The sequence below is a fragment of the Ictalurus furcatus genome, chromosome 15, assembly GCF_023375685.1.
Source record: "Ictalurus furcatus strain D&B chromosome 15, Billie_1.0, whole genome shotgun sequence".
In the NCBI taxonomy this organism is placed as follows: Eukaryota; Metazoa; Chordata; class Actinopteri; order Siluriformes; family Ictaluridae; genus Ictalurus; species Ictalurus furcatus.
In genome coordinates, this window is record NC_071269.1 from 7,681,298 (window position 1) to 7,705,399 (window position 24,102).

Here is a 24,102-nt window from a genome sequence, read left to right on the forward strand (position 1 = left end):
AGCTGTATTATAGAGGTGTATAGATGTATTATAGAGGTTTATAGCTGTATTATAGAGGTGTATAGCTGTATTATAGAGGTGTATAGATGTATTATAGCGGTTTATAGACGTATTATAGAGGTTTATAGACATACTATAGAGGTTTATAGACGTACTATAGAGGTTTATAGATGTATTATAGAGGTTTATAGATTGAGTGTACATTATTTTCCTATAACAGCGCATCCTGAAGTGTTTTATTGCCCTTTATACCACAGCAAACACTAACAAATTTTTATTTATTAAAAAAAAAAAAAAAAAAGACCGTAATTTTTGCCTATTTCTAGTTACATCATTTAATGTTGTGGCACATCTGTGAAGCAACTTAGTTCCTGTTCTCACTTATGTTATAGCAGCTACAAAATTAAATAAAGACATTCCCTCACCAGCCTCTCTTTATTCTCTGAAGATGTTAAATCTTTATCTCTGACACTGGAGACTCCTTCCATATCAACGATAAATATACGCTATATATATGTGTATATGTATATATATATATATATATATATATATATATATATATATATATATATATATATATAAGTCAGACCTGGAACCCAGCACCTGTTTTTCCAGTTTACTCTGGAGAATCGCTCAATTTCCTCTAGTCTGGAAATTCCAGACTATTCCATTTCAGAAAGGAGACTACGACACGAGCAAACTAACGTTATCTAACATGGAAACCCATATTTTTCAAACCAATTAATCTATATTCGTCCTTGTTTTTTTGTCCCACAATCCGACACGGCAGGCGGCTCGAAATGGATCCCAGTTGTGTTCATTCTGAGATTATTTTCCACTCCTAAAACACTATTAATGAATCCACGATGCGGTCATTAATAGACATCTGGACTCGGCAGAAATAGCTCCTTTATTTGCTTTTTGCAGCAGTTCAAAGAAGCAGATTTGTTTTGAGGAAGCTGCTGAAAGCTCTGGATGTCAGTGTGAAAACTGAAAAAAAACCCCTCAAAAGCAAGCTGTAAGATTAATAGTAATAATTTTAAAAAAGTCACAACAAACAGATTTTTTTTTTAAATCGTCAGATGTTATTATTGTACTGATAGTAATGAGAACGAAGCTTAAACAGAGCATCGGGTGTTTCGGATTAGACAATTTCCCAGAACAAAGCCAGTGTCGTATGTGTTGTGGTGATCTCAGTGTATTGTAACACAATACAACGCATATCATGCAGATGTACAAACTAATCCAGGAGCAACATGGTGACGCTACAGGATTCTACTACAACCTATCAGGAGCCTTGTCTGGACAGGTGAAATCAGGAGTGAATCCTGATTGGTTGGAAAGAAAACTTTTAGGATACAAAGTGAAAAAACAAATGAATGAAGACTAAAACTAAGCTAAATGACACTGTAACATTTAAAAATCTCAGAACTCAGAAAATTAACATTGTGCGCTCATTACCAAAATGGAAACATTATTTGTATTTATTTTTTTGTGATTTGTTTTGCAGTATAAAATATAATAATTATACAACCCCAATTCTGAAAAAGTTGGGACAGTATGGAAAATGCTAATAAAAACAAAGAGAAGTGATTTGTAAATGTACTTTGACTTGTATTTAAACAAAATAAAATGCATCAAGATGAAGTATTTGATGTTTAACCTAATCAACTGCATAGTTTTTTTAAGATAAACGTTTATTTTGAAATTGATGCATGCAACACGTTCCACAAAAGTTGGGACGGGGCAGTTTAGGACTAATAGCGATGTGACGAGTTGATATAAGAAGGTGATGTGAAACAGGTGAAGAAATCGTCTAATCATAGTATATAAGGAGCCTCCCAAAAAAGACCTAGTCCTTCAAGAGCAAGGATGGTCAAGGCTCGCCAATCTGCTAACAGATGCGTCAGTGAATAATCCAACACTTTGACAACAACATTCTCCAAAGACAAATCGGTAGGATTTTGGGCATTTCACTTTCTACATGTGCACAATATAATTAAAAGATACAAGGAATCCGGTCAAATCTTGGTGCGTAAAGGACAAGGCCGAAAACCACTCCTGAATGCGCATGATCTCCGATCCCTCAGACATCACTGTCTTAAAAACCATCATGACTCTGTAATGAATATCCTGACATGGGCTCGGGAATAGTTTGGTAAACCTTTGTCACTCAACACCATTTGCCGTTGCATCCACAGATGCAAGTTAAAGCTTTACTATGCAAAGCAGAAGCTATACATCAACACTGTCCAGAAGCTCCGCCCACTTCTCTGGGCTCGGTCTCATCTGAGATGGACAGTAGCACAGTGGAATTGTGTTTTGTGGTCTGACGAGTCGAAATTTCAAAAACAGCCGTCGTGTTCTCCGGGCCAAAGAGGAAAAGGACCATCCAAGCTGTTATCAGTGTCAGGTCCAAAAGCTAGCATCTGTCATGGTATGGAGGCATGTCAGTGCACATGCTATGGGGGTGTGTCAGTACCCATGGCATGGGTAACTTGCACATCTGTGAGGGCAGCATTAATGCAGAAAGATATGTACACATTTTGGAGCAACAATTTGCTGCCATCCAGAGCAGGACAACGCCAAACTACATTCTGCCCAGATTACAAGCACATGGTTGCGTAAACAGAGAGTGCAGGTGCTAGCATGACCTGCTGCAGTCCTGACCTGTCTCTGATTGAGAACGAGTGGTGCATTGTGAAGCGCAAAATAAGGTGACGAAGGCCCTGTACAGCTGCGCAGCTGAAGAAATGCGTAATGATGAATGGGGGGAAATTCCGCTCGCTAAACTTAACCAACTTGTGTCTTCACTCAGTGCCCAAACGCTTAATAAAAAAAGTTGATGTTACACAGCGGTAAACAGTCGACTGTCCCAAATTTTTTGGAGTGTGTTGCAGTCATCAGATTTGAAATGAGTGTATATTTTCAAAAATACATTAAATTCACAAAGTAAAACGTCAAATAATGTCTTAATAATGTGTTTTCAATATAGTACAGCGTGAACTTTTTTCTTTCTTTCTTTTTGCATTTTCCATACCGTCCCAAAATTTTCGGAATTGGGGTTGAATAAAGATGTCCCATCTTGAGGAATTTTCCATCCTTGTGAGTTTATACCAGCTATATGACTTGTATGTAATGAATTTAAAAATAAATAAATAAACAACACCAACATTTTTTGTTACTTTTAATATTTAGTAATCTATATATTCTTGTATTTAGCATCTATTCAGTTATTTTTATGTTAAGTTATGTATTATTGATTTATTTACTTTTTTTGCATGAAGATTAAACCTAAATAAAGTGAAATATAGAGCAGACAGTTATACAGAGTGGCATGTTGCTTGTTTTGCCTGTTGAACATCTGCTAATGCTTCACGTTTGCCATCAGGGAGGAACTCGGGCTTCCCCTCGCGCTGCATCTCCAATCTGCACGGAATGATCCAGAAACCATGTGCTGCACAGTTACTAAACTGGAATACACATTATAGGCATTCACTGTCATATAGTAAAACTCCGACTCATGAGACTGTAGGTGATGAGACGTGTTATTTCACCAAGCTATGCCCTTGCTTTGTCAGCTAATTTCATTTCAGCTTTTGATGTCATGTGGTATTTATGTTCCAGCACATGTGCTTGACTGACTTGGACTATAATTGCACTTCGAGAGAACACCCGCTGAGATTCACGTCTGGTTCCTGTCATACGCTTGTTTCCACAGAACAGATCATCACACTCTGAGCGCTCTGTGGACTTTGAGAGTGGTGATGGCTCAGACTTTCCCTCTGGGATTTGTGGTAGCTCAGCTGTTAAAAGTTTTGTGGTCATTTCTAGAAGGTTGTGGGTCCAAATCGCAGACCAGCCAGAGAGCCACTGTTGGACCGCGTCAGCTGATCCACTCTGTGATTGGATTCTGGCACATTAAAGGAACAAAATCTACCCTGAAGTATGTTTATATTGGCATATTTATGATGTGTTTGGAGATTCTGGTGCTAATTTCTTGTCTAGGTTTGCTGTTACCTCCTAAAAAGAAAAAAGTGAGGGCTTCTTTTCTCACTCACTTTTCATTTTGCAGTGATGTTCAGTTTTATATATCAATGAGAAATCCAGCATAGAAGTAGTGGAGACATCGGTGGCGAATGCTGAACTCAAAGCCCCAGAATGCAAAGCAGTTAAAAGTGATCTACAGTGCATCCGGAAAGTATTCACAGCACTTCACTTTTTCCACATTTTGTTATGTTACAGTCTTTTCCAAAATGGATTAAATTCATTATTTTCCTCAAAATTCTACAAACAATACCCCATAATGACAACATGAAAGAAGTTTGTTTGAAATCTTTGCAAATTTATTAAAAATAAAAAAACAAAACAAAAAAGCACATGTACATAAGTATTCACAGCCTTTGCTCAATACTTTGTTGAAGCACCTTTGGCACCAATTACAGCCTCAAGTCTTTTTGAGTATGATGCTACAAGATTGGCACACCTATTTTTGGGCAGTTTCTCCCATTCTTCTTTGCAGGGCCTCTCAAGCTCCATCAGGTTGGATGGGGAGCGTCGGTGCACGGCCATTTTCAGATCTCTCCAGAGATGTTCAATCAGGTTCAAGTCTGGGCTCTGGCTGGGCCACTCAAGGACATTCACAGAGTTGTCCTTTAGCCACTCCTTTGTTATCTTGGCTGTGTGCTTAGGGTAGTTGTCCTGTTGGAAGATGAACCTTCACCCGACTCTGAGGTCCAGAGCGCTCTGGAGCAGGTTTTCATCAAGGATGTCTCTGTACATTGCTGCATTCATCTTTCCCTCGATCCTGACTAGTCTCCCAGTTCCTGCCGCTGAAAAACATCCCCACAGCATGATGCTGACACCACCATGCTTCACTGTAGGGATGGTATTGGCCAGGTGATGAGTGGTGCCTGGTTTCCTCCAGACATGACGCTTGCCATTCAGGCCAAATAGTTCAATCTTTGTTTCTCATGGTCTGAGAGTCCTTCAGGTGCCTTTTGGCAAACTCCAGGTGGGCTGTCATGTGCCTTTTACTGAGGAGTGGCTTCCGTCTGGCCACTCTACCATACAGGCCTGATTGGTGGAGTGCTGCAGAGATGGTTTTCTTCTGGAAGGTTCTCCTCTCTCCACAGAGACACGCTGGAGCTCTGTCAGAGTGACCATTGGGTTTTTAGTCACCTAAAACCCAGTCACAGAAAGGTTTCTGTACCCTTCCCCAGATCTGTGCCTCGATACAATCCTGTCTCGGAGATCTACAGACAATTCCTTGGACTTCATGGCTTGTTTTGTGCTCTGACATGCATTGTTAACTGTGGGACCTTATATAGACAAGTGTGTGCCTTTCCAAATCATGTCCAATCAACTGAATTTACCACAGGTGGACTCCAGTCACGTTGTAGAAACATCTCAAGGATGATCAGTGGAAACAGGATGCACCTGAGCTCAATTTTGAGTGTCAGGGCAAAGGCTGTGAATACTTATGTACATGTGTTTTTTTTTGTTGTTGTTTTTTTTATTTTTAATAAATTTGCAAAGATTTCAAACAAACTTCTTTCACATTGTCATTGTGGGGTATTGTTTGTAGAATTTTGAGAAAAATAATTAATTTAACATAATAATTTAATTGTAACATAACAAAATGTGGAAAAAGTGAAGCGCTGTGAATACTTTCTGGATGCACTGTACATGATGATGGCTGCGATGCCACTGGTGGTGGAATTAGCATGAAAGTTTAAGTTTTGGAAGCTGATCTGTTTGAGCAGAGTGTACAGATGAGGAGGTGAGAGAGCTGGACAGATTAAAGGACTAAAGCGTCACTGCATCGCGCTTTTTAGGTTGAGACGAAGTGAAAGCTACCACTCCACTACCAGGAGAGAGTCGACTGGGACTGTGGTTATTGTGGGAAACCAAAGTGAAAATAGATGACTAAATCTTGTACATCTTTGAAGATCACGTGTCGATTATAACAATGGATATGCAAATTGTTCAAGGTGGAATTAAGGCTGGATTGAGGTGACAGGAATTCTTTCATATGAAAACCAAAGAAACAAGCCTGACTCAACAGAGTAGCTGTGATCCCTGGGTGAGAGCAATGGAGTTTCACTTTTACCCAGCTCCCATTTAAGTCGTGAGATGTGACTAAAATATCAACCTTGGTCCTGACGGACACATTTTGGTATTTCTCCCTCTGTGTCACTCTAGTTCAACCACTGAATCAGGGGAATTGGGAGCAAAGAAAGCACTGAAATGGTGGTGATGGTAGTCCAGGTATTGCCCCTTTAACAAGTGAGGTTTTTAGACTACTCTATAGAGGACCTGTTTGAGACCTGCTCAGATGGTGTCCATGAGGTCTGACATGACAAAGAGTCAAACTTTTATAAAACCACTCTGACACCTTGGGTCTGTCGGCACGGAAATCTCTGAATTCAGATTATTAAATACTCTGAAGGACATACTAATGTCCAGAGATGTTCTCCCATCTTCATACATCTAAAATCCATCTAGTGGAAATCCCCCCAGAGACTGGCTTGTGTTAACCGTATAAAAAGAAGAGCAGTGCAAGCTAATTTATAGCGAGGGTTGCTATGGTGACTCTCGGCACCAACGGTGCTATTTTGAGCCAAATTCGCTGAAGTGGTGGTCATTAGCCGCCAAGTGCTATGGCTAAGTGACACTTTGAAGTCTGAGAGCAGACCTGAACCTTGGCCTAAAGGGCAGAGGCTTTGACCTCTTGGTGTAGTAGCAGACATCAAAAGCAGGACACTCGTCTATTTTACGTGTGTGTTTTGAATCTGATCAGAGATTGAAGCATAAAGTCTCTACAGCAGCCTGAATACATGCTAACATGTAACTTCTCTGCAGAATCATGATATCCACGATATCTCAGAAAGACATAACGTAATTGATCACGATATTGATATTATTATATTAATATTAAAATATGCAATTGACGCATTTTGAATCTGGTTTTATAAATATAACTGTGGAGAAGAGCTCGAGGATCGGATCGGTGACGTCACCAGTCGGTGAATCGGCGAAACCCGACACCAATTATTGCTCGGGGCTGGGATGAGCGCGTGCGGCTCCGCTTCTGCATAGCGCAAGTCGAGGCACGTGCGGCACCCGCTGCCCGGGGCTAACGAGAGAGAGAGGGAGAGAGAGAGCGAGAGAGAGAGAACTAACGAACGAACCAGAACCCAGACATTCCCACCTCCCTCACGGAGGATCTTCTGCGTTACCGAACCCCGGCTTCACTGTACTACGGATCCGGTCCTTGCACGTGCGCGCAGGACCGACACCGAAGAACATCCCGGTGCGCACGCGTCCGCATCGCCGTTAACACGCGAAGGGGATTAGGAGGGGGTGTAAAGTTTTCCAGAAAGAGGGAGAGAGAGACGAGGGGAGCAAGTTTCTGTCTTGAGAAAAATGAGGAGCGTTTGAGGCTCTCGTGCACTTATTTTTTTTTAAATTCACTCTCACCGGCCGCCACCGAGCTCCGGCTCGCGCTCCCGGTCTCCTCTGGCGCGCGATTCCGCTTTCACCCAGGACTCTGCTGCTCGGACAAATGCATACAAATGCATTTAGGAGCCCAACGGACAAGGGGCGGCCGCGTTGCACAAACGTGAGTAAAACCCTGCAATGAATTCTGCTTCTGGTGTGCAAACATATGAGCTATGGAAGACCTGCTGCAGGACACACACACACACACACACACACACTGCAAAATCAGCTTTTTATGGAAACACTGGAAACACATGTTGCACTCTCACAATCATGGGAAGGTGCATGCTGTAGCGAACTTTCAGAGAAAAGCTTTATCAGTGGTTCAACAGATCCAGTTATGTGTCTTAAATAATTTTTAAAGATATTAAACGTACATTTAACTACTACTTCCATTACTATCTTACATTTATTAAGTTTTATTTATGATTTTTTTGGGGGGTTATGTTCTTATGGAAGCATTATTATTATTATTATTATTATTATTATTATTATTATTATTATTATTTGTCAGTGCTTTTGCAGCACTTGTTTAATCACATGCCATTTAAGTCAGACTTTCTTTCAGCCACATATGACACAAACTCCATGAGCTCGAAGTACAATGGGTTCACATGGCAGTGAGATGTCAAAATATTTGTACAGGGTTGCAGGTGGGTTGCAGGACTCATCTGTGCACAGCTGGATATATCTGTTAAATCACATCAGAGTCAGAAAAGGCATCTGGGATTGCGGATATGGGATAATGAAAAGTCTGGAAGTTTTGGCCAGTGATTTTCTAAAAAGAAATGGGGGTTTTTAATTAAAAAAAACAAAAAACCCACACAATTAAATTAATCCAATCTGGCAACCATGTTTATGCAGGGAGATGGATTTCAGTACAAACGAGATAACAATATGCAAGTCAGATATGAAGTTTAATATTTGTTTATTCCTTTATTTGGCTCTTGTGAAGGTGTCAGCTGACATGCTTGTACACGTGGAAGAAAAATCCGTTCTCATTGTGGTCTGCTTTCAGTCTTCTTCTTCTTCTTCTTCTTCTTCCTCTTCTTATTCTTCTTCATGAGCCTGGTTAAATGGTACAAATTCCTCATAGCAGTGTGGAGACTGTTTCCATCTGGCCAAACTAAACCCACTGATGGATAAAGGTCTGAAAAATCCATGTGTATGCTGGATAAACCGGGTCATCGTGCAATAGAATTCTGCCAAACGCATCTTGTGGACATTTCACAACATTAACGTAACTATAAGTGGATAAAAAGGTATGACATGTCGTGCTTTAATGAATATAAAATTGTAATTGTTGGCAGACTGTGACGCCGCTTCATCACAACGCGCCATTGTTGATTATTTTCCTATAACAGCACGACACAGAGTGCTTTATTCCATGCATATATTATATAATCATTAAAAAATGAGCATGTGTCTGCGTTTTTTTATGTAGCCTTTTCCCTGCCTTTTAAACACACTGACAGAGAGAGAGAGAGAGAGAGAGAGAGAGAGAGAGAGAGAGACAGCGTTAGTTGACTCAAAGAGTTTTGTTCACTTACTCTCTGGTAGCTTGGATAAATATTTACTCAGGCCAGCAGAACATCTCCAGACTCTCTGACCGAGGTGAGAATCCGTCTGAAGACGGATTTGCCCAATCAAAAACAATGCAATCTAAAGGTTGTACAAAGTGGCATTAATCTTTAATATTAATCTTTTATATTAATCTTTAAGTTATCAAACCAGATAGCAGGCACAACAACTGCAGTACAACATCGTCCACCATCATATTTGTTTTGAGTTGAATGGATCACGTGACTAAAAATACGTCACGGTTTTTCGAACATCGCTGTTTTCTCAGTCCACGAAAATGCCGTTTTCAAATTCATCTGCTTGGGAGAGAGTTTTTTAAAAAAAAGCTCAGTTTTCAGCTAACAAAAGCGCAGTCTCGTTGTGGATGGAATTCCTATCATTACAACAAATCTCATTCTGAGTGGCGTAATCCCTACATGGAACGCCGGTTTGTCATGCCTGCCGGTGACCACCAACCAACTTCCTGTTTACACTTGTAAGTGCATGCCCAGTGTGCATGAATGTTCATGTGACATGCTTTTTCGGTCGTGTAGTGTGGATGGAGATCGTTTCTGAAACGTAGCGTGGATGAGGATCGTTTAAAAGCACTTAGTGTAAACAGGGCTTAAAGCTAACTTCCCAACACTATTTCCACCTCTGGTGCCATTCATCTTTCTGCTTTTCTTTATGAATAGATTTTGTAGTGTGTGTGTGTGTGTGTGTGTGTTTTGTTCTGCTGGTTTGCTCTGCTGAGTTTTTCCATGTTTGTATTACAAGGTATTCGTGTTCAAGCGTTGTTCTTTTGGTAAATTAGTGGTTCTGTGTGGTTCATTGGCTGTAATTGATGTTGCGGTTGCGCTGCTACGTTTCACAGTAACTACTCATTACAGCACGTTTTCTCGATAAATTCCCCAAACCATTTTTATTTCCGAGCAGGCGATTACCTTAAACATGATCCAGATAGCATTTGCTTTCATTCCTGACACTAATGCCTTGCTCATAGCAAGATTACTGTGACCTACTGAAGTAGAACAACATTTTGACACCTGAATCTACGGGGAAAAAACCCTGAGGTAACACTTTGTGTAGATCTTTTTAAGTCATGTCAACTAGATTACACACAAAACAACACAACTGAATCAAACCAACTTAATATTCAAATGCTTTCCCAGTACTCTGCTAAAGAGCTAACATTTTAACACTCGTTTATTTTTACTTACAAGCAAATTGCTAACTCAATATAACTCAATATAATCTACTCCTCATTTATTTTTGGTTCACTGGGTTTTGTTTTTTTTTGCTAGCTAGCAGTACCAAGCTGAACATGATGAGTCATTGTGTCAGGCTAGTATGCTAAAGGTTTAGCTGTTATAATAGTAAAAAATGCGCTAGCATTCAATCTAATCTTCAGTATCAATCATTGTCAGCAGGTATGAAGAGAAGAAAATGCAAGTCACTCAATTAATATATTTCTGTCCTTGATTTGTTTCATGATGGACAGATGGCTTTTATTGGTGTCTTGACACAACCCAAATTTTGCCTGTAGTTGAGTGGATAAGGGAACCCTGTGAGGTAGCGGTGGCTCTGAACCGATCAGAAGGTTTTCAGTTTGAATCCCGGTAAAGCTAATCTGCTGTATAACTCAAGTGTAAGTCGCTTCTGGCAAACGAATAAATATAAATTGTAAACTGTCCTGTTGGATGATCCAGATGTCTGAGGCAGCATTGCTATTTCAGATCTTTGGTTTCACATCGATTGGTGCACATACCTTCCCTTTTCTCACATCAACTTCCTCCATTTTTAGGCACAAGGTGTCCGTTCTCTCAGTGACATCACGAAGGTGAGCTCATTACAGTGCTCCAGTCCAGTGGAAGTCCATATCGATAAGGTGCTCTGTGTCCTCCACTGACCGTAATAACTCTTTCCTCACTGTCAGGAAACTTGAAACAGGAAGCAACAAGTTGAACCATCACAAGCCCCAGACCACGGTGTTCAAGAGGACAGGGATGTGCTGTCTCGAAAATAAGTAAACAACAAGCGTGATAACTGGGGAAGCGGTTTTGTTCTAGCTCGCCCTGTCATAGATTTTCAATTCTATTTGTCCTTTATTCAAGGTGTTGCTCTGGAAGTCCTGAGATTTGAACTCGCAACCCCCCGGAGACATGATCTTGCATTTTTACGTGAGGATGCCGATATTTTTTTTTTCTTTCCAGTGAATCATTTCCAGACTCTCTCAGTACGACACTTGGCTGTGGTCTGGCAGCGTGTCGTCTGGTTTGTGGAAGATCGTGGAGAGTTCAGTCTGACCACAGGACTGCAGTCATGTGGTCAAACATCGACTCTGTGCCACAGCAGCGAGAACTGAAAGGAGTGGATTTTACTGAACATAACAGCTTCATGCTACATAAATACTTCAACGGGTTCTTAAAGACGCAGTGGGCCGATTTGCTGAACATTTCTGGGCTGGAAAGCTTCACAACACGAGAGTCAGAGTCAACGATTTCTCCAAATAGAACAGACACCATGGAAACAAAGATTTTTGAGCAGTTCATTTTGAGAGTGTGCAGTGTCCTCAGGTTATGGTGTAAGAAAGCCACACCAGAGTCTCAACCCCAGGCAAGTGACACAACTCGATTATCAGATTGTCTTTCACCAACATCCATATACCCTATACACGGTCAAACACATCTGATATCTGTCCAGTCAAAAGCGTGCCTGACTGCATCTCTGACTGTAAATAATGTAACTTCCTTTTTAGTCATTATCAGTTTGCTAACTAGCTAACGTTTACTTCTGGAGTTAATGGGGGAATAACTGAATTATTCATTTGTTGTCCTGTAATTAGGGCACTGAATTCACCTCTGGGGTTGGGGGTTCGAATCCTGCCTCCACCCTGTGTGCGTGGAGTTTGCATGTTCTCCCCGTGCTTTGGGGGTTTCCTCCAGGTACTCTGTTTCCACCTGCAGTCCAAAGGCATGCGTTATAGACTGATTTCCAAATTGTCCATAGTGTGTGAATGTGTGTGCGTTGTGCCCAGCAATGGGTTGGCGCCCCGTCCAGGGTGTCCCCCGAGTTCCCTTGGACAGGCTCCTGGCTCCCCTGTGACCCTGTGTAGGATAAGCGGTATGGAAGATGGATGGATGGATGGAACACTTGGGCAGTCAGAGCATTAGACCAGAAAATTGCAGTGCATAGTGGGATATGTTTTAGGTGGCTGTGAGAATGGTAATCTGAAAATTAGTTCACTTTATTTTTGGTGAACACAGGCCTTTTTTTCTTCTTCGGTTTAGGAAAGCACTGGAATCCTTCTTTTAGTGCGAGTGCTAGCTAGTTGAGGGAAGTGCTGGCTCAGTGATGTGAGCGGTACATCAGAAGGTCATGAGTTCAAATCCCGGCACTCCCAATCTGTTCAGTTCTAAGTCACTTTGGATAAAAGTGTCAGTGCTTTGGCCTCTGGACTTTATTTGTTATTAGTTTATTGGCGTTTGTGGGAGAGTTCTGTTGAAAACTGATCACATCTACCCTTCTTTGACCTCCAGCTGTGATATAGGCTTCTGGGGAAAATTTGATTATACATGCATTGTGTTACGGTTTAGGCATTATAGACCCTTACATCCAGACCAGATGCTGTGTGTGTGTGTGTGTGTGTTGACTACAGTGCCTGGACATGGGTCGTAAAACTGTCAATTCGCTGCCAGAACTCGGTTTCGGCTTTTGTTCAGATCACTGGCTGTTTTTAATAATTGCAGCTCTGATTATTCTAATATTGTATCACTGATCTTTCAGACATTTCTCATTTAAATTCATCGGCAACGTTGTTTATTTACTTACAAAATGATGAGTGGAATGTGTGAGGAATAAATCACGCCGTGTTGTGCTGTTATAGGAGAATAACCGACAGCGGGGTGGTGTGATGAAGGGGTGGAGTTACTGTTATCACCCTGAACTGGATTATTTTCCCAGAGCAGTGTTTTGTTCCTCTTATACCACAGCGATTTGCCAACAATTACAATGTTTAATTCATTAAAGAACAACAAACTATCTTTTTATCCATTTATAGTTACATTCACCTGTTGTGGAATGTCCACAAAACACTACAGTTCCTGTTATCAGTTTATTGGATAAATAAGGATTCCTGGCTTTCACAAAGGGTTCTTTACATGGGACATGGGACAATTAAGGGTTCTTAGCTTTGAAAAAAAAAAAGGTTCTTTAAGGGTTCTTTAAAAGTATATTGGATAAATGAGAATTGCTGGCTTTCAAAAGGGGTTCTTCATGGGTTCATTGGACAATTAAGATTTCCCAGTTTCCGAAAAATGGATGAATAAGGGTTCATAGCTTCCAAAAAAAGGTTCTTCAATGGCTTGTTAAGGATTCATTTGAAAAATAAGGGTTACTACGTAGCCTCTGAAAATGGTTCTTCAATGGTTTTTATTAAGGATTTGTTGTATATTTAAGGGTTCTTAGCTTCCACAAAAGGTTTATAAAGGGTTCTTTAAGGGTTCATTGGATAATTAAGGATTCCTAGCTTGCATAAACTGGCTCGTCAATGGCTTGTTAAGGGTTCACTGGATAAATGAGGCTTCCGAAAATGGTTCTTTAAGGGTTTTTAAGTGTTTATTGATTAATTAAGGGTGCTTAGCTTCCAGTAAATGTTCTAGGAGTGTAACATGTAGGGTTCTGCTTTGTTTGCATTGTTTATTTTGAGGCAAGGCTCTGTACTTTCATTACCCTCAGCTGCAGGCCACATCAAACCCACGTTTCTAAGATTAACATGCTGGAACCTGATTTAGCTTTGAAAGTCCGTTCTGCTAGTGATAAAACACTGTTTGGGGTTTGCTAAGTGACTCCAGGGTTCTGAATACATCTTCCCCAAACAGAAACTTTTCTGCAGACAGTGACTACATCCATGTCCTCAGAGGAGCCACAATCCATGACTTATACGTAAATTTACACAATCTCATGAATTCTTGTATGATACAAACCTCTTTCAGAATTAAGTGTTAGTGAATAACATGCTTTGAGGTGAATAACTGAATAATAAGCCATGGCAGTGGCTCATATCAGTAATTGGGTCTTGGGTTTGATCCCTGGCTGAGAACTGGGATGTTAACCCAGAGCTGTAGGACTCTGTGCTTCTTGTAGCGACTACCATTGCCAAAATATTTCATATTTAATCTGAAGGTGCTTCAGGCGTGTTACAGCACTGCGCTGATTAGCGGCCCTGCAACATGTAAATAAATCCTATAAAAAGTGTCAGATTAGCGCACTAAGCCTTCCTTTATCAGACTCTTCATCGTTGGCTCAGTTGCTAGAGGTTGAAACCTGGATGATTGATTAGCATTATAATGAGGTTATAATGCTAATGCCTTGATGTTACTGGAAGTGACACACCTCATGAAGCATTCTTATGTCACAAACAGCAAGAAATGTCATATTTGTGACACATGACTGAACCATCAGCATGAGCCTTCATCACCTTCATGATGATGTGCTCCAGACGTTGACTGCAGCTTCAGCTGTTTATGATCAGAACAGTGAAGACCTGATGAAGAGATGTGCTGAAGAAGTTGCAGCTAACACATTGATGTCATTCTGGTTATGTACTGGATATGTAGCTGAGATCTTATGTGTGTGTCTACACAGCTTGGTTAAATATCAGCCCTAGTTTGGATTTGTATGGAAGTTGAAGTTGTATGTTGTTATTTCGAGTTATTATATCCTTTATATTCACCACCTCACAATCTTTCAGTAAGACTCAGGGTTTCAGTAGATTTGGGCTGCTTCATCCCTGTAAAGTGAACGTAACCTTATTCCTTACTTAATGTCATACAGACACAGATACAGTCTTATAAAAATGAAATAGTTTTCTGTCATAAAATCACTTTTCTGCTGTGAAATAAAAAATTTCTCTTTCTTTTTGTTGTTTTATTTTTTCAGGAGAGCCCTCCTTCTGCTCCTGTCAGTATGTTTCACTACACTATCTGCAGAAGAACATTCACAAACTCAAGGTGAGCAGTCTGCCCGTCTATCTCTCTCTCTCTCTGTTTCTCTGTCTGTCTGTCTTTCTCTCTGTTTGTCTGTCTGTCTATCTGTCTCTCTCTCCCTGTTTCTCTGTCTGTCTGTCTCTCTCTGTTTGTCTGTCTGTCTCTCTCTCTGTTCTCTGTCTGTCTGTCTGTGCTGTTTGTCTGTCTCTCTCTCTTTCTCTCTCTGTTTCTCTGTCTGTCTGTCTCTGTCTCTCTCTGTTTCTCTGTCTGTCTGTCTCTGTCTCTCTCTGTTTCTCTGTCTGTCTGTCTCTGTCTCTCTCTGTTTCTCTGTCTGTCTCTCTCTCTGTTCTCCGTCTGTCTGTTTGTGCTGTCTGTCTGTCTGTCTGCCTCTCTAATTTTCTCTCTCTGTTTCTCTGTCTGTCTGTCTGTCTCTCTCTCTCTCTTTCTCTGTCTGTCTGCCTGTCTCTCTCTCTCCGTTTGTCTGTCTGTTTGTCTGTCTTGCTCTCTCTGTCTGTCTGTCTGTCTGTCTGTCTTGCTTTCTCTGTATCCCTGTCTGTCTGTCTGTCTCTCTCTGTCTGTCTGTCTGTCTTGCTCTCTCTGTTTCTCTGTCTGTCTGTCTTGCTCTCTCTCTCTGTTTGTCTGTCTGTCTGTCTGTCTTGCTCTCTCTGTTTCTCTGTCCGACTGTCTTGCTCTCTCTCTCTCTCTCTCTCTCTCTATTTGTCGGTCTGTCTTGCTCTCTCTGCTTCTCTGTCTGTCTGTCTATCTCTCTCACTCTGTTTGTCTGTCTGTCTCTCTGTCTGTCTTGCTCCCACTGTTTCCCTATCTGTCTGTCTGTCTGTCAGAGATTACAACAGTATTATTTGTTTTGTTAATTCTTCATCATCTAAATCAGAACAGTGGAATAACAGTGAAACTGAAATGAATGAACGCTGAAAGCAAGAAAGTCTAAACTGTTTGTTTGTCCGTGTATGAAAGGTTATGAAGTCCTGCTATCTTCCCTCTGCACCGTCTCGGCGTGTCTGCTCTTGCTCTGTGAGAGGTAGAATGCAGCTTGAATGCAGAGCGGTTTCCTCATCCATAGTAGAGAGAGAGAGATAGAGAGAGAGAGAGAGAGAGAGAGAGGGGGACTCACTCTGTAACCATAGCAACACTCTTACCAGTCCTAGTTAGTATCAGATAACTAACCAGTCTAGCTTGCTCTCTAGATTAGATTGATCATTATCAGTAATGCAGATGAAATAAAGGTGATGAGAAGGTTGTTTGTCTTCACTCTAGTTTTGGAGGTAGAGAATTTGAGCTTCTTATGTGACTTGACTGAGTTAAAGTGAAACTCCCAAACTACACACTTTGTTATTGTTAGTTGCAGCAACATTGGAATATTGGAAATATTTCCCATTCCCATTATGTCCTAAATTGTGATCTGACGTTTAAATAGGTCGAGAGGTAAAAAAAAAGAAAGCGAACGCTCTTACTTGCATCTCAAAAAGTTGAACTTATTTAAACTTCAGAAGATCCAGTGTAACCAATGCTTTTTTTTAAATATTTTTTTTATAATATCTGTTTCCATGAGCTGGAGGTCGAAAAAGCATCTTAAGTTGGTGAAGAAAGCACGTTGTCGTCAGATTCCTCAGTGAGCAAAGAGAAATTCCTGCTCTACATCAGACACATTAACGAGTGTCCAGTCTGAGATAGAGGGGTAACAGGAAGTGGAGTGGAGGAGAGCCTCAGGCCTGTGTGTAGCAACGGTGAGGGAATGCAGTGTTTATAAAGACCTACTCAAACCGGCTGTGAGAACTCATTATGCTTCAAGAAAAAAAAAATACTGAGATAAAAAACAGTGTTTATGTAACCTTAATTTCCGCATAGTCGTTAACATTTATAGGAACAATAAAACATAACGAGGCAGATGTTGGAAAGATAATGTGCAATGAAAATACCAATTATAACAATAATAATAACTAGAGATGGCATGATATCACTTTCTTTTCTGATGATGATACTGACACTGAAACCAATAGCCAACCCGGAAGACTTCCGTGACAATGTCAGGAAGGATGTCAGTGAGTGAAGCCCTTTGGTTATGTTGAAGTGGTTTTTATGGGCTGCATGGTTTCTCGTTAATTCATGTCTTTGGAGTCACAGCTCTGACAAACATATTGGACGACCTATACCTGAGGTCAAAGTTCACGGGGTCGGCCATGTGGAACCTGCCTGGGAAGTGAGTGGTGATGCTTTGATGTCTGAATGGTGGAAAAGGGTTGAAATGAGTGCTGGATGGGTTTAAGAGGTATTTTAAAGGAATTTTACTCAGGAAGTGGGTGGAGTCTTCTGATATTGTAATGAATAACATCCTCAGTTAGATCCGAGAGAAAGACACAAGAAAAGAGATGGTAAAACCAGTGATCCTGCAGGGATGAGAAAACCAGTGATACTGCAGGGACGAGAAAACCAGTGATCCTGCTGGGATGAGAAAACCAGTGATCCTGCTGGGATGAGAAAACCAGTGATCCTGCACGGATGAGAAAACCAGTGATCCTGCACGGATGAGAAAACCAGTGATCCCGCTGGGACAAGAAAACAAGTGATCCTGCTGGGATGAGAAAACCAGTGATCCTGCACGGATGAGAAAACCAGTGATCCCGCTGGGACAAGAAAGCAAATGATCCTGCTGGGATGAGAAAAGCAGTAATACTGCTGGGACGAGAAAACCAGTGGTCCTGCTGGGATGAGAAAACCAGTGATCCTGCACGGATGAGAAAACCAGTGATACTGCAGGGACGAGAAAACCAGTGATCCTGCTGGGACGAGAAAACCAGTGATCCTGCTGGGATGAGAAAACCAGTGATCCTGCTGGGATGAGAAAACCAGTGATCCTGCACGGATGAGAAAACCAGTGATACTGCAGGGACGAGAAAACCAGTGATCCTGCTGTTGTGTGCTTTGAAACTCAGCAGGGCCCCGAAAAGGGGTCAGGTAATGGATTGTACAGGTACAAGTGTGAGTGATGTTAGCATTTAAAAAAAAAAGATCTCCTAGATCTCAGATCAGTGTGTAGCAGTAGTAGTGTCTCTGGTGTTATAACACTGCATGAACATATTTTAGTAGAAGCTTAATTAGTTCAACTTCAGGAAAGTTACTGGTATCCGTAACTGGTATAGACAACACCGTGTCCTGGAGAACAGAAAAACCAGCTCAGACTCCTGCTGTTGGGATCACTAGCCTGGATCTCATATTCACGAGCTGAGATTGATGAATTTAATCCTAGCGCTGAAGGGAAAACCTAATCTGAGATCTAAACCATTCCTTTGAAATGTTTAATTAATCTGGGTTAAGGGCAGTGGACCAGCTCACACTGTGTATCTGCAGCAGGCAGGAAACAGAGTTGCTTTTCAACAGCTTGAGCATGTCAGAGCAGGGATCATGGAGGTCCAGTAGCAGGGCAAGGCATTTTCATTACAAATCCAGTCATCAGGTTTTCTCGGATAAGACTTTTCCCTCGATCCCTGTGTTCTTTCCTGTTCTGAGAGAGAATACATGCTGTTTTACTGATAAGAAACATGGGCCAAAATGCTGACTCACTCTTAAAGAAAGCATCCAGTGTCCTCTGTTTCTTTCTGTGTTTGTGTGTTATCCTGGAAAGATCCTGGATCCATGACCTGAGTTTATGGAATTATGAGTAAGACTGAGATGTGATGTGATGTCCAGGATTCCTTTGTATTATGAAACTGTGTCCATTTCCTAGTTTTCATACAGGTGTGTGGGGTCATTTGTGTTTCAGATGTTCACAGATCTTTGATTAGGCAGCATTGGAAAACAGGGAATCATGAATCTTCTTTGTTTTCTCTGCGTCACTAATTCAAACCTGCTGTAGTCTGACTACATGTCGAATAAATTGCCTGTTGCATGTTTTGTATAGATAGAACTCAAAACATGAAGGACTGGATCTTGTCGTATGAGCTTGTCCAATAGAAGTAAAGTTTGTGGATCTGAATCAGTAGGGTGTAGAGGAAATTTAGATCTTTGTGAAAACAGTTCTTGAAGAAACCTTTCAGTCTGACTCAGAGGACTTTACCTTCTGCTCCTCTTTGTCATCCCTTCATCTTGACCACAGCTGCCCCTGATGACTCTGTGCGAGGCCTTGGGGGTAAACTGATATCAGCGCAGCAGATACTAAAGCATATTGAGGGAAATCATGGGCAAAAAATGTCTAGGAGTTTTTGGGTGCTTGGGCCTTAATCACTTTTTCATTGTCTCTTTTTTGTCTTTTTGTCTTTCAGGTGTAGATCTTATTCTCCAGCTGGGCCTGTCCAGCCGCAGAGATGTCACCCACTCCTCTTGGATGATGACCTCACCTCCGTTTATTTCTTCCCTCCCATCTCTCGCTATCCTTCCCCCTGGGGTTGGGGTGACTCTGGACCGTGATGCCATGATTGAAGCCCCTGTAGTGACTGTCCTTCCTGCAGGCGTGGGGAAGGAGTTTTCCCTGATAGTGAGCCTCAACGCCAAGCATGCCACCAATGCCTTCCTGTTCAGTGTGCGGGATGGAATGGACCGGCTCCAGTTTGGTTTGCAGCTTCTGCCCAATCGGGTGGTGGTGTACACAGGTGACAAGGCATCCATCTACTTCAGCTATGAAGTGCAGGACGGACGGTGGCACTCGTTTGCTCTGGCAGTGCGTCCACGCTCTGTGTCCTTTTTTGCCCAATGTGGGGGGCTACACTACAGTGAAGAGACACTGACCAGGCCACGAATGGTGGTCTCAAATGGCCGGGTGGCCATCGGAAGGATAAGCTCCAGGGCGGCACAGTTTGAAGGCTCTCTATGCCAGCTGGAGATATATCCATCAGCGCAGGTCGCAGCACATTACTGTGACTATGTTAAAAAAAACTGCAGACTGGCAGACACTTTCCGATCTCCATTCCCTTCCACATCACCTTCCCTAACGTCCTCTGTGACCTCACCTACTCCTTCTGAAAAACGCACGCGAAACCCAGCCAACTCCACACTCAGGAACTCTATGGACAAAATTAGTCCTACAACTGCATCCTTTTGGAATACACTGAGATCAAGTACCACTCGGACTGTTAGTCCATCTCCAAGCCCTTTCAGGCCAACGCACTCCCCAGATCTTAGAACTACTACGAGCACCCCTCCAAGTGAAGGTAGACCCTACGAGGAGAACAACACTGAGGATCAGCAGCTGCTTGGAAGACCCCGTGCCACTCGGGCCACTCCGAACCTGACCTCTCACCACAGGAAGAACCAGCTGAGTAACGGCAATGGCTCCCAACTTCCAGATCTCTCAGAGCCTCAAATGAAGCTGAACGGTGCGACCTTATACAGGCAGCAAGGGTACAACAACCAGCTGGAACGTCTTGAGGAATATGGTGAGGAACGGACATATGACTCAGGGGTATACGGATACGACTATGGATTTGAGGATGGAGACTATTTTTTAGACTATGATGGTTTTGAAGGTCTGAAAGGGGATCCAGGCCCTCCGGTGAGTGTCTCAGTCATCATTTTATACTTCATGTGTGTTTGTGTATGCATGTCAAAGTGGTGTTTTTTTTTCAAAACCTTCCAAAGGCAAGCAGGAGCAAATTTCTGTATGAAAAATGAGCCAAACGGAAAAACATAAATATCCATACTAAATTCTTTTCTTTTTAGACATTCTTGGACAGCTTTGAGTACTTGGCTGCATTTCTAAGAGCTTCCCTGAGTGAATCAGGGGAAGAAATTAATAGAAATGTTTGGCAGCTAGAGCTATAGATGCTGATTTAAGAAGCAAGACAGTCTTGTTCAAGCGTCTTTCCTTTTCACCTCTAGAGAAACTGAAACACAGCCAGTAGGGAAGGACAGCTGGTTTGTACAGAGAATGCTCTGAGATTTCTAAATAGATCATTTGTACCTAGTGATAACCCAAATTGGCCTTTGGAGATTTATTAGGTTTCTAGCCAGAGAGGTGGACCTTTTAGAGTGGGTTACCCAGATTTTGCCTACTAACTCGGACAATGATGAAATGAATTACAAAATTTCCCAGAGATGTTGTCATATCTTAGTGGGGTGGCCACTGGGGTAGTCATGCTTCACCCTAGCTCTAACTCTAGCATTACCAGTGGCAATGCAACAAACTATGCTACTTTTAAAATGTAACTAGATTATTAAACGCACATAAAGTTACTTTTCTTCACAAAAAAAAAACAATAAACGGTTAATGGTTTATCATTGGGCTATGTTGATTTCCTCATGACCATTCTAGGTCACATGGGCTGTAGGTCAATGGGGAAAGATAAGATATGCTTCCAGTAATACTAGCTTTAGCATTAGCATTAGCAGTAAACCAAAGCCAGGGACTGGATCACTTGCAATAGGAGAGTTACATGTCTCATGTGATGTTTTATTCATATTTTAGATAGAATTTGAAGAATGTTTGGAATAATCATTTCTTTTAGACAGGTCAGTTGTATTAATGTGAGGATGAACCCATACAGAAACTTATCTCCGAACCCATACATATTAACCTATGCATACACACATTTATTGCTTCATCCGTTGAGCTGTAAGAGCAATTGATGCCTCAGAATTTCCATAGCACACTCTCTCTTTGTGTGTATATGTGTGGGTTTATCTGTGTGTGTGTGTGTGTGTATGTGTGTGTGTGTGTGTGTGTGTGTGTGTGTAATAATGAAACTGAGGAAAACAGCTGGCTCTGAAACATATCTGCTCTGGTGTTGGAGTAACTTTATTTCCAGATGTTTACACACACAAACACACACACACAAACACACACACACAAACGTTTGGCGTTTCCCTGATCAAATATTTCGACCATGTTATCTAGCGATTTAAAGTTTGATTCATTTAAAAGAGTCGATTCATTTGAAGGATCGATTTCAGTGAATCGACTGTTTCAGTTTCACCTGGTGGGCTATAAAACCTCTAAATCCTTCCACATTAAATTCTTATCTCTTGGTCCGCAAAAAATAGAGGAGTATGCGGCCAATTTTAGATCGGCGTCATCTGAACTGTACTCTTCGGACATACAGGTTCAAGATGCTGACGCCCAAACTTATCGTTCCACAGATTCAGTTTGAGGACTGGTTTGTGATGATAGATCTAAAAGGTGCATATTTCCACATAGAAATATCACTAGCCTTATCCCCTCGCACCTTCACAAAGTGCATGGATGTCACTCTGGCTCCATTGTGACTCCAGGGCATCCGTGTACTAAACTACCTGGACGACTGGTTAATTCTAGCACGATCCAGGGAACTGGCGGTTCAACATCGAGATGTTGTTCTTGCCCACGTGAAGAGCTTGGAGCTCAGGTTGAACCTCAGAAAAGTATGCTTTCCCCAGTGCAGTGGATAACTTTTCTAGGAGTTATAAGGATTCTACTACGATGAGGGTGTTTCTATCCCCAACATGCGTAGGGTCAATCCTATCAACACTGAGCAAGATAAAACTCAATCTTGGGAGACTTTTGGAGCTTCTGGGCCTATTGCACAGGAAACCGTTCAGTGGTGACTGAGAAGTTGGGGGTTTCGTCGAAGTACAAAACCTCTGAGAGTAATCAGTGTCACGCGGCGATGCCTACATGCTCTGAGAATTTGTGTGTCCCTGGTTTCTAGCCTTGGGTCACACTCTAGGGGTGTCTCCTTTAGTGCAAGACGGTAATGACAGACACCTCCCTCACAGGCTGGAGCACGGTCTTAGACAGCTGTCCAGCTCACGGTCTCTGGAGCGGCCCTCATCTGGAGCGGCATATAAATTGCCTAGAAATGTGGGCCATATTTCTAGCACTGAAATTCCTTCTTCCTCAATTGAGAGGTCACCATGTGTTTACAGACAACACAGCAGTGGTCTCATATATTGACCACCAGAGATGATTATGTCCATGCCCCCTGTTCAGGCAGGTGCACCTAATTCTTCTCTGGGTAGAAGGAAAGTTTTTCAGTGAGTGCAATGTTCATTCTGGGAATATGGGGGCAGACATCCTGTTGAGAGGGTGGCTGAGGCCCCGAATTGGTGGCTTCATCCACAAGTGGTGGAGTCCATATGGCGAGGTTTGGCCAAGCAGGACTGCATGTGTTTGCCTCCGAGGAGACAACACATGGCCCGCTGTGGTTTGCCCTCACTCCTCCCACACAATTAGGGCTGGACAACATGGTGCACATGTGGCCGAGGTCACATCTGTACGCTTTTCCCCAGATCGCTCTGCTCTTACAAGTTCTAGAGAGAGTTTGCCAAGACAGTCTATGTCTGCTGCTAGTAGCACCTTACTGGCCAGCTCGAATATGGTTCTCAGAGATAATAGCCCTGCTAAATGGTACTCCTTGTCAGATTCCCATCCACAGGGATCTACTGTAGACCCAGTGAACTGCGCAATAGCCACAGTCCTGGAGTTCTTAGAAGAACGTTTCTCAGCAGGGTGGGGTCCTTCTACAATCAAGGTTTACGTGGCCGCCATTTCGGCCAGCCATGCCCCTGTTGATGGAGCCTCTGTGGAGTAACATCCTCTAACTTCGAGGTTTATGCGTGGTGTCAGGCAGCTGAGGCCCATCTGCAAGCCTTGCATACTTTCCTGGGACCTTTCTGTGGTCCTGGAAGGTCTGTCAGCTGCCCTATTTGAGCCCTTAGACTGAATCTACTGTCTCAAGCCGGAGGGCTGATTTATCACTTACGTCCAGAACTATGGAAACTGTGGGTCTGGCCCCTGAGGGGTACCAGCTCATAGATTCTGGTCTCACAACTGAGGTTGTAGAGACCATGTTAAACACTAGAGCACCATCCACAAGGAAATTGTATGCACTCAAGTGGTGGCTTTTTGTCTTGTGGTTTGAGGAATGTCAGCTGGACCCAGTGAACTGCACAATAGCTACAGTCCTGGAGTTCTTACAAGAACGTTTTTCAGCAGGGTGGGCTCCTTCTACAATCAGGGTTTATGTGGCCGCAATTCCGGCCAGCCACGCACCTGTTGATGGAGCCTCTGTGGGGCAACATCCTCTAACTTCGAGGTTCATGCATGGTGTCAGGTGGCTGAGGCCCA

General features: G+C 42.2%; 1 protein-coding gene across 2 annotated transcripts in view; it reads left to right on the forward strand.

The window, feature by feature from the left end:
• Positions 1 to 6,990: 6,990 nt before the first annotated feature.
• Positions 6,991 to 24,102, forward strand: part of LOC128619035 (collagen alpha-1(XXIV) chain) — a 90,944-nt gene continuing 73,832 nt past the window's right edge. For both annotated transcript variants that reach the window (XM_053642876.1, XM_053642877.1), the window contains exons 1-3: positions 6,991 to 7,624; positions 15,004 to 15,074; positions 19,328 to 20,553. In XM_053642876.1, coding sequence (XP_053498851.1) covers positions 7,578 to 7,624; positions 15,004 to 15,074; positions 19,328 to 20,553 — 1,344 coding nt within the window. In that variant the 5' untranslated portion in view covers positions 6,991 to 7,577. The remainder of the gene's footprint in view (positions 7,625 to 15,003; positions 15,075 to 19,327; positions 20,554 to 24,102) is intronic.